We start from the raw sequence: 14,833 nt of genomic DNA, 5'->3' as shown, positions 1-14,833 counted from the left end.
AAGGTACTTATAAAGTCTTTTACATTCGATGTGAATGACAAGATGCACGTATCTTAGGTCCTAACTTTAAGTGTAATATAAAGTAGGTTTAAGATTTAGAATTAAGACTTAATTTTAATATGTTCATTGTAATTTATTATATTTCGGTAAGATGCGTGCGTTTTATATGTAAATTCTAGTTTTAAGTATAAAATAAGATAGGTTTAAGATTTAGTATTAAGATCTAAAATAAGTTAAATTAAGAAAGATATCGATGAACAACGTTGGACGACGTTGGACGACGTTGAACGACATGGGATGACAATGATTAACATAGAATAATGATTTTAATTTCTTTTTTATAATTTCTTATATTCGATATATCAATGGACATCGAATAATATCAATGAACATCGTTGGACATCGACTGACATCAATGGACATCGTTGGACATCGACTGACATCAATGGACATCGTTGGACATCATTGGATATTGTTGGACATCGTTGGACATCATTTGACATCATTAGACATCCTTCGACGACGACAGTGAACGACGTTGGACGACAGTGTACGACATTAGATGACATTGGACGGCGGTGGACGACGTTGGACAACAGTGCACGACGTTGGGTGACAGTGGACGATGTTGGACGACGTAGGACTCCATTTAATCACGATGATCAACATAGGAAAATGATTTTCATTTCCCTTTTCTAATTTTTTACATTTGATGTTTTAGTGGACATTAGTGGCCATCCATTGACATCAGTGGACATCGTTGGACGACATGGGACTGCATTGAATCACGATGATCAACATAGGAGAATGATTTTAATTCCCTTTTTATAATTTCTTATATTCGATGTTTCAATGGACATAAATGGCCATCGATTGATATCGGCGGACGTCATTGGACGACGTTGGGCGACATAGATACGAATTTCTTTATTATAATTTCTTATATTCGATGTATCGATGGAAAACAGTGGACATCGATGAATAACGTAGGAGAACGTTGGATCACGATAATCAATATAGAACGGATTTTAATATCGTTTTTATAATTTCTTATATTCGATGTAACGATGGAAAATGTTGGACGGTGTTGGATCACGACAATCAACATACGATATAGCTTTTAATATTATTAGATTTCTTTATTATAATTTGTTATATTCGATGTATCGATGGACAACGATGAATATCGATCGACGACGTTGGATGACCTTTAACCATGATAATCAGCATACGACATAGAATTTAATTGCTTTTCTTAAAATTTCTCATATTCGATCTAACAATGGACAATGTTGGACGGCGTTGGATCAGCATAATCAACATAAGATATAGCTTTCAAAATGATTAGATTTCTTTATTATAATTTGTTATATTCGACGTAAATCATAAGATGCATCTTAGATTTAGGTCTTAGTTTTTGAATAATATAAGATAGATGTAAGATAGATGTAAAGTTTAGTATTAAGATATATGTAACATTTAGTATTAAGATCTAGTATAAATTAAATTTAAGTCTTCAACGATGGACGACGTTGGACGACGATGGATCATGATATACGTAATAAATTTTAATTTATTATAATTTCTTATATTCGATGTAAATCATAAGATGCATGCATCTTAGATTTAAGTATTAGTTTTAAGTATTAGTTTTAAGCATAATGTAAGATAGATGTAATATTTAGTATTAAAATTTATAAATAACTAATTGTATTATTTCAATTGTACTATTCAATTTGTTCAATAAATTCAACCTGATGGGTCTCGATGCGTAGTCACCTCCCCGTGGGTGAGACCCGGTAATTGGCATCGCTTTTCATATTTTTCATTTAAAAAAATATCTTCATTTCCATTCGAAAATTTTTCGAAAAGCGATGGCAAGCCAAGAACTACGCACACCTTCAATCTAGTCTAAAATGATTGCTTTAAATTATTTTGATTAATTAACAATGGATTAAATTGAAGGTACTAATAAAGTCTTTTACATTCGATGTAAATGACAAGATGCGCGGATCTTAGATTTAAGTTCTAGTTTTAAGTATAATATAAGATAAATTTAAGATTTAATATTAAGATTTCGATTTTTATTGTAACTGATTATACTCGATATATAATGATAAGATGCATGCATCTTAGATTTAGGTCCTAGTTTTTTGAATAATACAAGATAGATATAAGATGTAAGATAGATGTTAAATAGATCTAAGATATATGTAAGAAATATGTAAGATTGATGTAAAATAGATATAAGATTTAGTATTAAGATTTAGTATAAGTTAAATTTAAGATTTCATCGATGGACGACGTTGGACATCGTTGGACATCATTTGATATCGTTGGACATTGTTGAACGTCGTTGAATATCGATTGACATCGTTGGATAAAAAGGATTTAATTTCCTTTTTCGAATTTCTTATATTTGATGTATCAATGGACATCGTTGGACAACGTTGAATCACGATAGAATACGGATTTTAATTTTTTTTTTATAATTTCTTACATTCGATGTAACGATGGAAAATGTTGGACAGCGTTGGATCACGATAATCATACAATATAGCTTTTAATATTATTAGATTTCTTTATTATATTTTGTTATATTCGATGTATCGATGGATCACGTTGAACATAGATCGACGACGTTTGATCATGATAATCAGCATACGACATAGATTTTAATTTCTTTCTTTATTATTTCATATATTCGATGTAACGATGGAAAACAATGGACATCGATGAATAACGTGGGACAACGTTGGATTATGATAATCAATACAGGATACTCAATAACCTAGGAACTAATAGGATTTTAATTTCTTTTTTATAATTTCTTATATTCGATGTAACGATAGACAATGTTGGACGGCGTTGGATCAGTATAATCAACATAAGATATAGCTTTCAAAATGATTAGATTTCTTTATTATAATTTGTTATATTCGAAGTAAGTCATAAGATGCAGACATCTTAGATTTAGGTCCTACTTTTTTGAATAATATAAGATAGATGTAAGATAGATGTAACATAGATATAAGGTAGATGTAAATTAGATGTAAGGTAGATTATAAGGTAGATGTAAGATAGATGTAAGAGTTAGTATTAAGATCTAGTATAAGTTAAATTTAAGACTTCATCGATGGACGACGATGGATAAATCATTACCAATTGCATCATAATTCTTTTCTATGTATAAGATTTGACTTGTAGATAATTAATTGTATCATTTAATGTACTAGTCAATTTGTTCAATAAATTCAACCTGATGGATCTCGATGCGTAGTCACCTCCCCGTGGGTGAGACCCGGTAATTGGCATCGCTTTTCATATTTTTCATTTAAAAAGATATCTTCATTTTCATTCGAAAATTTTTCGAAAAGCGATGGCAAGCCAAGAACTACGCACACCTTCAATCTAGTCTAAAGTGACTGCTTTAAATTATTTTGATTAATTAACAATAGATTAGATTGAAAGACTTTTTACATTCGATGTAAATGACAAGATGCGCGCATCTTAGATTTAAGTTCCAGTTTTAAATGTAAGATAGATTTAAGATTTAATATTAAGACTTAGATCTTCATATTTTTATAATTTTTGATTATACTCGATGTACATGATAAGATGCATGCATCTTAAATTTAGGTCCTAGAATTAAGTATAATATAAAGTAGGTTTAAGATTTAATATTAAAATCTAGAATAAGTCAATTTAAGACATCATCGATGGATATCGATGGACAACATTGAACGTCATTGGATCACATAATAAGCATACATCATACGACATAGATTTTAATTTGTAAAAAACAAATTATAAAAAAGAAATTTAACATAACAATTTATTATATTTAACAAAGCTTCAAGATATGAGAATAGAATTGAACATCCTATACAAAAAGAATAAAAAAAAATTCCATGGAAGGATTGTTCTATGTAAAAATTAAAAAAAATTCCAAAAATATTAAAACATAGAAAAAATAATTTAGCATAAATGTTAATTGAATTAGAAAGAGACATATATATGAAAAATAACTGAAGGTAACTGAACTTAAACAATAATAATTATAGATTATAAGAAATGAGTATAAGAACATAAAAAGGAAATATAACATAAAACTCAACAATAATAAACTAAAAATGATTGAATCATAAGAGAAGATTTTTCTCCAAGGAGGATAAAGTAGAGTAAGAATTAAGTATTATTGCCATCTCTTAGTGCTTTTAGAAAATATCATCTTAAAGAAATGTTTCTAGCTTGCAAGAGATGGTACTCACGTTCAATTCTTATCTTATCTCTATTCATTTCCTCTTCGTCTATTTCTTATTCTATTTTATGTGTTTCATTATCGATCATAAAATAAACGTATAAATGAAATATCGACGAGAAATAGATTGACGCGACATCTTAGAATATTGTAAAATATGTTCAGAACCGAAAAAAGATTAAAGCTACGCCGTCTAGCATAATATAATTTGATTACATATACAATTATTATCACTCAAGGTACAAAGAAATAAAATCTTATGCTTTATAAATTTCCCAAATTATTTTATTCGTAAATAAATTCTCCTTTCCTAAATGTATGTTATCCACCTATTTATCTACAGTATCTACTTTTCTACAATACATAACTTTATTTAATACCCTTGATTCTGCATGCACTTAATTTTAAATACACTTTTTTTTAATCAATTATACAATCTTCTATTCCTATAAGAAATCCTGAAACAAACTTGAATTAAAAATATAACATTAACATTTAATTTATTCTGAAAGTTTTTTTTTTATATTTCTTATCTATATAAGAATTTAAACACTTTGTTCCTAATTCAGCTTTGATTGAACATCTAACAAATTCTCTTCGTATCAACATTCATCATATTTACATTCACACTGATTGATGACACACAAATTCCAAAAAATTTGTGATACGACATAAAACCACATGTGGCAAGAAGAAAATGCAAATCAGTATATACCAATGATGGCTAATGAACAAAGTCATGTAGCTATCAAGTATCAAGCATTTGTTTATAATGAGGAAATTAAGAAATTAAAGATAGCAAAATGATCATATTGCCTTGAAAAATAGGAAATGTTGATTTGGAAAAAAGTTCTCTTTTTTATCACATATGTTTGAGATAATAAAAATATTGAAATACATAACTGGTGCTCCTTGAATTTATCTGAAACAAATTAATTTATTGAATTATTAATAATAAAAAAGAGTTGATAACTGAAAAGAAAATATGTTATACATAAGAATTATTTCATAATTTTAGTAATTGAATGAAATTATTATTTTTTGAATTTTACAAAAAATTAATAATTTAATTAAAATTAAAAATTTAATTAATTTGAAATTTAAAAAATTAATAATTTAATTTTTTATAAAATTCTAATTCTTCATTCAATTATTACTAATTGAAATTACTGAATGAAATTATTATTTTTTGAATTTTAGAAAAGAAAAATAAAAATAATACATGTAACATCCGATTAAATCAAGATAGATAATTTTAATATAATTTAATAGTTAATTTCAATTACAATAATAAATAAATTATCAAATAAAAGAAAATGATAGTAAATTATAAATTCAACAATATAAATAGAATTACTTACTTTGTAGTCATCGAAATTAAAATCTTATATCCTTTCATGATGATGATTTTCCATTGCAGATTGACGCGTGCCAAAATTCGAATAACAGTTTTTTGATTGGCCAATCATAAGCCAATTTATTATCGATTTATCGATTATTTATCGATTTCTTCGATTGGAAATGTGCTTTTCAAAAAGTGTCAAGAGATGGCGCTAAGAGTCTATTCTTATTATATCTCTATCTCTATCTCATTTTCTTTTTTTTTTTGTATTTCATTTGCGGCATTTTTAAGATGGCGCTGATTTCAATATTTGTATCTTATTCATCTTGCATTACTATTTATTATCTTTATGTATATTTCATCTGTGAAAAATGTGTTAAAAAAATTTCAATATCTAATTAATATTATTATTTTGTTTAAATCTAAAAAGAATTTATTTCATTCATCTATTTATTGCAATTTTTATATATTATATATGTATCTTATATATATTTATTTTTTTATATTATATATATTCTTTTATTCTTTTATTTTTTTTATTTATTATTAATATTATACAATTTATTATTAATATTGTATATTACATATATATATTTTATATATATATATATAAATTTTTGCATGTGATACAAGAAAATAAAGAAAATAAGTGATTTCAAAATTTTTATGACATGAAATAATATTTTATCTGAGACAATAATAATAATAAATTTTATATTACTTGTATAAAAATTATATTACAAATTTATTCATTGTGTATTGCAAATAAAATATTTGATAATTAAAATTAAAGAACCAAAAAAGTAAACCAAGATGAATTATTTAAATTTTGATATAATGATTTCTTGAACTTATATTTTATTATATTAAAACTTATATTTTTTAATATTTTTCAAATATTATTATTAAAAAATATAAAAAACAAATTAAAAATTTTAAGTCCTGTAAAATGAAGTTTATTTATACTTTTAACATACTTTTTTTGTGATAGTTAAATTCTCATAATGTTAAAATATGTTTTTTAATGTATTTTAATGTATTTTAATATATTTTTTATTTCATTATATTATATGTTTTTCCTAAATTTATAAATTTATTTGAAACTTATGAAATAATTATTATTTTATAAATTTATATTAATTTTCTCAGTTTTAAATTGTAAATATAAAAATATTATAGAAAATAACAATTCTTTTATTATATTTTATAATTGAAAACTAACGTTTTATTTGACGTAAAAAATATAAATGCAAGTAATAAATAATAATAAATAAATAAAAATAATAATAATATAATATAATAAAGTAATACAGCAGCGACATCTTCCGCAGAATAAATCAATAAATTCTAATTTACAAATAAAATCTAGATTCACATTTTTATTGCTTTAAGAAAGAAATGCAATATTTTTATATTTATATTTTTTATATTTATTTTGTTAGCATGTTTATCATTTCATCAATTAATATTAAAATGAAAATATAATATTATTTTTTCCGTAAATATGAAAATAAATTATATTATTATTCTGCATATTAATAAAACACTAACATATAAAAAATTTATTTAAATAATAGAAAAATCCTTAACTTTCACTATAATTTTAGGATTTTTACTGGTAACTACTGCAAACCGTTCTCAGTATACTTTCACTAACAGCGCTTATATTACAGTGTTATATTACCATGTTATTTACAAAGATTACGGTATAAAAATTTCAAACTATAATAATCGAATTTAGTTGCAAATTATAATAGTTTATAATAACTATTTATTACTTCATGATAAATAATTTTATATTATATATATAAATGATTTTACTATGAAATAATCAAATATATATAAAAAATTATATATTTGAAAATATGTTTCTCTTAAAGAAAAACTTATCACTTCTTTTACATGTTACTTCATTGAAGCAACTACATACTTCAAATATATTGTAAGTAACATATGTTAAATTTTATAAAATTATTAAAAAATTTTAAATTAAAAAGATATTAAAAATTAAATATTAAAAAATAATTAATAATAATTAATTAAAAAACTAATTATTATTTCTATAAGTTAATATAATTTTCTAACAGATATTAAAAAAGAAATTATTCACATATTCTTTTTAGACAAAACGCTATAATAATAGATGGTAAAAAAATAGCTAATAAAATACAAAATGAATTAAAAATAACTGTTGATAATTGGATAAATGATAATAAAAAAAGACCTAAATTAGTGGCTATTAAAGTTGGTAATAATCCTGCTAGTAAAATATATATTGAAAAAAAAATTAAAGTTGCAAATTTTATTGGTAAGATGTTATAAAATAATAAAATTTATATAATTATATACTATTAATAGTTTTTGATTAAAAATAATTAATAAATTTTATATATATATATAATTATAATTTTATATATATATATATATATACATATATACATATATTAAATAAAATTGAGATATCTAGATGTAATAGATTTATTTTATTGATAACTTAGGAATTGAAAATTATACTATTCACTTAGATGAGAAAAGTTCACAACAAGATATTATTAATGAAATTGATAATTTAAATAAAGATAAGACTGTAGATGGAATTCTTGTGCAATTGCCATTAATAAAGCATATGAATGAACAAGAAGTTTGTCAGGCGATTATACCAAGTAAAGATGTTGATGGTTTTCATTTAGAAAATTTAGGTAATTTAGCATTAAATAGAAATGGAATTATTCCTGCAACTGCTTTGGCTGTGAAAGAATTGATAATAAGAAATAATATTGAAACTTTTGGAAAAAATGCAGTTGTAGTAGGAAGATCTAAACATGTTGGTTTACCTATTGCATTACTTTTACATGGTGACAGTAAAGGTATATAATTTAATGAATATGTGATACATTAACATTGATAACATAATTGCAAAATCTATGAAATCTTAATATTAAATTAATTCTTAGATAGAGGTGCACTAGATATGACTACAACTATATGTCATCGTCATACTCCTCATACTGAATTAGAAAAATTTACAAAATTGGCAGATTTAGTTGTTGTTGCAGCTGGTATACCTGGTTTAATCACTAAGGAAATGATAAAACCAGGAGCATGTATAATTGATGTAGGAATTACAAGAATAAAAATGGATAATAAATATAAAATAGTAGGAGATGTAGATTTTGAAAATGTAAAATCAATTGCTGGACATATAACTCCAGTACCAGGAGGTGTAGGTCCTATGACTGTAGCAATGTTAATGAAAAATACTATTTTAGCAGCTAACAAAAATTACGAAAACTCAAAGCTCTCTGATCTTAATAATAAGAATAATTATAAATAAAAATTTTGATCAATAATTAAATATTAAATAATAAAATATATAAATAATATAAATAATAAAATATATATACTAATATAATTATATTATTTTGATAGTTAGAGATATAGGATTAAAAATAATAAAAATTCTAATCATAGTTTTAATATATTATTTTTTATTAAAAATGTTTATTCATACAAAAATTTAAAAACAAAATTTTTAATAAATATAAATCATTTTTATTTTTTATATCATTTATATTTTTATTTTAAATATAAATCATAAATGCGAAAAAAGATATAAAAAAATGAATTAAAACTTATAATATAAAATATTATAACATTATAACGTAATATTATAACATTATAATGTAATATTGGTTTTATTAAGAAAATTCTCAAAATCAGATAAATAAAAAAAATCTAGATTACAATTAATTATAATATGAATTTATTTATAAAAAATTTAATATCATAAATGAAAAATAAAAATATTTTAACAACAGTAAATAAGGTTATATCTTTTTCTCTTCATTCATTTTCACATTTATAGTATAAAAACTACATGAAAAAATAAGTTTTACAATATTAAATTAAAAATAATAAAAATGTCCTTATTTAATTTTTCTATCTTTGAAAAACTAAATCAAACTAAATCTTTATTTTTTATTGCTCTTAAACTTTCAATACATAATCAGAAATTTTTCACATCAAGAATAAAAATGAATCGACCAAGAGTTCTAATTACACGTCCGGATATTCCATCTGCAGCATTAAATTTGCTTAAAGAACAGTAAGTACTTTTCTATATATTAAAAAAGACTTAAAATATATTTCATTGTTTTTAAATATGTATTTTTCATATGCTTTTCAGATTGTTTTATATATATATATATATATATATATATATAATATATAATATATAATAGTATTCAATAAACATATATAAAATTTATATATATAAAATGTATATATAGTTTAATATTTATTAATAAAATAATATATTATTTTAATATTTTCTTTAAATATTTTTTACAAATATTATATTTTTTTTATGAAATTATTATGAAAAAACTATTTATTAATCTCTATAATTTTCGTTATATTTTAGGTGTGATGTTGTTATATGGGAAAAACCCGAACCAATTCCTAAATCTGCATTATTATCAAAAATCAAAAATATAGATGGTATTTATTGTTTATTAACAGATAAAATAGATGAAGAAGTATTAAATGCAGCAGGACCACAATTAAAAGTTGTGGCTTCTATGTCAGTAGGTGTTGATCACTTAGATTTACAAGCCTTAAAAAAAAGGAATATTAAAGTTGGTTATACACCAGGCATTTTAACAGATGCAACAGCTGAGTTAACTATAGCATTATTATTAGCTACATCCAGAAGATTGATAGAAGCAAATAGAGCTGTTTATGAGTATAAAATAAAAATATATTCTTATTAAATATTTTAGATTATATAATTAACTATAAATTTTATTTGAATTATAATTTTTATAGGGGTGAATGGAAAGCATGGTCACCTACTTGGATGTGTGGGCCTGGATTATCTAAATCAACAATTGGAATAGTAGGATTAGGTCGTATTGGTATTCAAGTAGCAAAATGTCTTAAAAGTTTTAATATTTCTAAAATATTATATACAAGTAGAAATGTTAAGCAAGAAGCATCTGAATTTGGAGGAGAAAAAGTAAAGCTTGATATATTGTTAGAAAAAAGTGATTTTGTAATTGTTACAATAGCTTTAACTCCTGACACAAGACGGATGTTTAATCAAGATACATTTAAAAAAATGAAAAAATCTGCTATATTTATAAATGTTAGTAGAGGAGAAGTTGTTGATCAATCTGCTCTAATAGAAGCTTTAAAAAATAGAATAATTAGAGCTGCTGGCTTAGATGTTATGACTCCTGAACCTATTCCATTAGATAGTGAGCTACTGAAATTAGATAATTGTGGTAAGTGCAATAAAAAATATTTTTATATATATATATATTTTTTAAATTTAAATTTATTAAAAAATTCAAAATTCATTTGTATTTTAGTGATATTACCACATATTGGTAGTGCTACTATAGAAACTCGAGAGAAAATGTCAATAATTACTGCTAAAAATATTATAGCAGTTTTAAAAGGAAATCCAGATGAAATGCCTACTCCACTTCAATTATAAGAACAATTTAAGTTAAATATTATAAAAAATTATTATTTTATATTTTCTGGTATTTTGGTATATGATATCATGTATATATTTTACAATAAGTTATTAAAACAGGAATAATAAATAAAGAAAATTATATTAACAAGTTTGAAACTTATATTGATATTTTTTTTATAATTTAATTCTTTGCATAAATATGATTAAAAATCAAAGATCATATTTTAGTTTTACTATACTCTTATATATATTATGTACATTATGTAATATGTATATATGTATTATGTAATATGTAATATGTATATATCTTTTATTATCTATATTTTTACATATGACAATAATAAAAGAATATGTTATATATTATAATATATTATAATATAATACTAATATATATTATATATTATATATTAGTGTTATTACAAATTTATTATTTTGAAATATCCGATCTTAATGTTTTTAATGCTATTAGAGTTTGCTCATATACTGTATAATGTAATGCTGTTGTCATAGTGGCTTTCAATTGACTTGGCATTAAACCTTTAAATAATCCTTTTATTCCTTCTTCTTTTATTGTTAATTTTAAACAATCTATAAGTCCCTTACATTCAAAAAAAGTACCAAAACCTTTTCTGCCATTTCTAAATCCTTGTATTTGTAATCTTTTTCTACTAAGATCAAAAGGATATATTGCAGTTTTAGCTAATAGACCAGCTACACTACCAGATATCATAGAATTGTAAAAACTAATATTAGTTTCATTATAATATTTCTTATATTTATCATTCATATATCCATAAAATGTAAATTGTAAACCTGTATGTGGTACAATTTGCAATAAAGTTGGTAATAATCCATAAAAAAAAACTTTTGGAGATTCATGTTGTATAATACAACTGTAAACATATTTTATATAAAATAACAATTAATTTTATTATGCAAATCATTTTTATTAACTTTAAACTTGCCTGCAAGAATGAAGAATTCCTTTATAAATTGTATAATTATTTGATTGTGCTACTAATCTGGTTCTTATAGTATCAAAAGGAAATGATACAATTGTAGCTAAAAAACCAGCACTTGCTCCAGCTACGAAATTTGTTGAATATTTCCTTTCATTTAACAATGAAAAATTATGAAATATTTTCAGAAATATATGATACGAATAAAACTGTAAAATTTTAATATTTAGTTATATATGAAAATGAGAGATTTAAATAAATCAATACAAATGATACTATTTAAAATTTGTAGAATTTGTTTTTTCTAAATAATTATTTTTATATTTAATTCAATTATAATATTTATTTAATAATATAATATAAATAATATAAATTAATTTTATTAATAAAAATATTATTAATAATAAAAGTTCCTGAAATAAATTATGAAATTTTTATTAAATTTAGACAGTATCAAATGTAATATTTAAATTTAAATGAATATTAGAAATATTAGAAATTATTTTTATATTTCTTCCAACTAAATATAATAAAAATAAAAAATTACATCTAAAAATTTTATAAAATATATATTCACCTGAGTTGTTCCATATACAATTGACAATAATTGAGCAGGAATATGTCCCTTCCAAAATGCTGTAATACCTTCTTCCTTAAGTATTAAATAAAATGCTTGTAAAAAAGAATGATATTTACTAACATGATAGTTAGCAATAGGTTCAACTTGTAACTATAATAATGAAATTCTTTTTAAAAAAATCTATACATAACATTATAAATATTATTATTGTATTCCACATGATATAAATTCTTTTACCTGAAATCTAATTTTTATAACATCTAAAGGTTGACAAGCAAATCTTGTTACAAAGCCACTAACAGCTCCTGCTATAGCATGATCTAAATTGTAACTATTGTTTTTTGATGAAATATCCATTTTTTTTTACTATAAAAAGATCATATTTAATACAGTCAAAGAATAATAACAAACGAAAAATTCAAAATAAAATTGATTTAATTCCATTTTAAAATAATTATTCAATTTCTATATTTTTTGATATTTAACGAATAGAATAAAAAAATATAATTTTTTTAGAGAATTCTGCTTACTTATATATGTTTTTATATATATTTCGTTTGCTTACATATATATTTACTTATAGTATGATTAAATAAATACATATAATTATTAAGTGTTTATGTAGATATATGAGATGATATTACCTACGAAAATGTTCGCGACTTATATTAATTGAATTTTTAAAAAAATAAATAAAAGATTATTATAACATAAATATTCTAAATAAATGTATCTATTAATATAATTTAACAAATTTTAAATTATAATTTTTAAACTCATTTTATAAATATATTATTCAGAATAATAAATATTATATTAAGAATAGCATAATTAAAAGAATTTCATTTAAAAAGTAGATGTGATTATATTTTTTAAATGTACTAATATATAAAAATATATAAAATTAATTCTAAATTGTGTTTTATTGCAAATTATCTCTCTTTTAGAAGATATAATTTATTTCAATTGTTTCGCATATTTATATATATGTAATGAAATTTCCATAACTTCTTATAATAATTATACATATTACAATTACACATAAAATTTTTGTTTTGCGATTATATGTATTTATTTATAGCAATAAATAGATAGACAAATATAACAATAAATAGATTATGAATAAAGACAATATATATTCGAATAATAATAAATAATATATTATATAAAAGTTTCAATATGTATATGTGATCTCATATTTATGATTTCTGAAATTTAAGACTAGATATTATTTTTGAACTTTAATTATATATAAGGAAATATATTATTATACAGTAAAATTAAATTAAAACTTGTGAGGTTTAAAATAAAAATTAATGACAAAATTTTTTACAAACAAAAAAATATTAAAGGAATTTAATTTTTAAAAAATATCTATTATATTTATAAATAAAAGTATATTAGATCTTTTATTATACATAAACTAACTATTTTTATTAGAAAAGATAAAATATTTGTTCAAAATAATCATTACATCAATTAATAAGTATATAACCTTACATTTGTAGATAATATATAAATGACAATTAGTTTAATTTCGACGTAATTATTTACAAATTTATAACTTTTTATGTAACTAATAATTTTTTAAATTATTATAATTATAATCAATTTCTTGCCTTACATTTTTAGAAATCAATGAATTATCAATATTAAGAAGATAAATTAACATATGTTATGTGTATATATATATATATATATATACACATCATATATGCATACGTACATACATAATAGTCCTTTACTAAATTACCAAATTATATTCCTAAGTAATTTTTAAATACAAATTTTACACTTTTTTTGAATGAAATATTTGAATAATTTTTTGCAAATATTAAATTCAATAAAATTTTTTTGCAGATATATTTTATAATATCTATGATTTATTATGATTTTATTACTTTTATTTAATTATTTATTTTAATATATTTTAGAGTAATATAATTTATATTTACATAATTTTTTTATCACCACATGTTTTTTAATTTAATATATAACTTATGTAAATTTAAAAATATTTCACATCTAACAATCATTTTCAAAATTGTTCTTAAATTTTTCTAATTCATTATCTTTTAAAATTCGTTCATTTTTTTTTAATATTTATTAAAAATTTTGTTTTCATTATTTTGTATGTATAAACATTTAATATTCATAATTATTTTCAAACTAATAATAAATATATCATGATATGTCATATATACAA

At 21.7% G+C, this 14,833-nt stretch overlaps 2 protein-coding genes and 1 long non-coding RNA gene across 8 annotated transcripts; 1 reads left to right on the top strand and 2 right to left on the bottom strand.

Annotated features, from left to right (window-relative positions):
• Nucleotides 1–4,524: 4,524 nt before the first annotated feature.
• Nucleotides 4,525–7,276, bottom strand: LOC133666962 (uncharacterized). Its single transcript, XR_009831897.1, has 3 exons — nt 7,155–7,276; nt 5,623–5,965; nt 4,525–5,183 (listed from the first exon to the last, which is right to left on the bottom strand). It is a non-coding gene; the product is annotated as an uncharacterized LOC133666962 (long non-coding RNA).
• A 38-nt stretch (nt 7,277–7,314) lies between these two features.
• Nucleotides 7,315–11,236, top strand: LOC107997694 (glyoxylate reductase/hydroxypyruvate reductase). Of its 3 annotated transcripts, none has more exons than XM_062081770.1 (5): nt 7,315–7,545; nt 9,631–9,708; nt 10,027–10,347; nt 10,431–10,888; nt 10,976–11,236. In XM_062081770.1, exons 1-5 carry the CDS (start codon nt 7,469–7,471, stop codon nt 11,101–11,103), a joined length of 1,062 nt encoding a protein of 353 aa, XP_061937754.1. In that variant the 5' UTR covers nt 7,315–7,468; the 3' UTR covers nt 11,104–11,236. The 3 variants fall into 3 exon arrangements, with proteins under 3 accessions (XP_061937754.1, XP_061937755.1, XP_016911950.2); XM_062081771.1 differs by lacking the exon at nt 7,315–7,545 and adding an exon at nt 7,731–7,911; XM_017056461.2 differs by lacking the exon at nt 7,315–7,545 and having other exon boundaries at nt 9,524–9,708.
• LOC107997712 (mitochondrial thiamine pyrophosphate carrier) lies at nt 8,101–14,717 on the bottom strand. Of its 4 annotated transcripts, none has more exons than XM_017056483.3 (5): nt 13,158–14,717; nt 12,865–12,993; nt 12,625–12,777; nt 12,054–12,256; nt 8,101–11,981 (listed from the first exon to the last, which is right to left on the bottom strand). In XM_017056483.3, exons 2-5 carry the CDS (start codon nt 12,982–12,984, stop codon nt 11,516–11,518), a joined length of 942 nt encoding a protein of 313 aa, XP_016911972.1. In that variant the 5' UTR covers nt 12,985–12,993; nt 13,158–14,717; the 3' UTR covers nt 8,101–11,515. The 4 variants fall into 4 exon arrangements, with proteins under 4 accessions (XP_016911972.1, XP_016911973.1, XP_016911974.1 ...); XM_017056484.3 differs by having other exon boundaries at nt 14,252–14,683; XM_017056485.3 differs by having other exon boundaries at nt 14,128–14,324.
• Between the last annotated feature and the right edge of the window lie 116 nt (nt 14,718–14,833).

This window comes from Apis cerana, linkage group LG11 (genome assembly GCF_029169275.1).
Source record: "Apis cerana isolate GH-2021 linkage group LG11, AcerK_1.0, whole genome shotgun sequence".
In the NCBI taxonomy this organism is placed as follows: domain Eukaryota; kingdom Metazoa; phylum Arthropoda; class Insecta; order Hymenoptera; family Apidae; genus Apis; species Apis cerana.
Note: the sequence above shows the minus strand (reverse complement) of the source record. Positions and strands in the feature narration are given on the sequence as shown.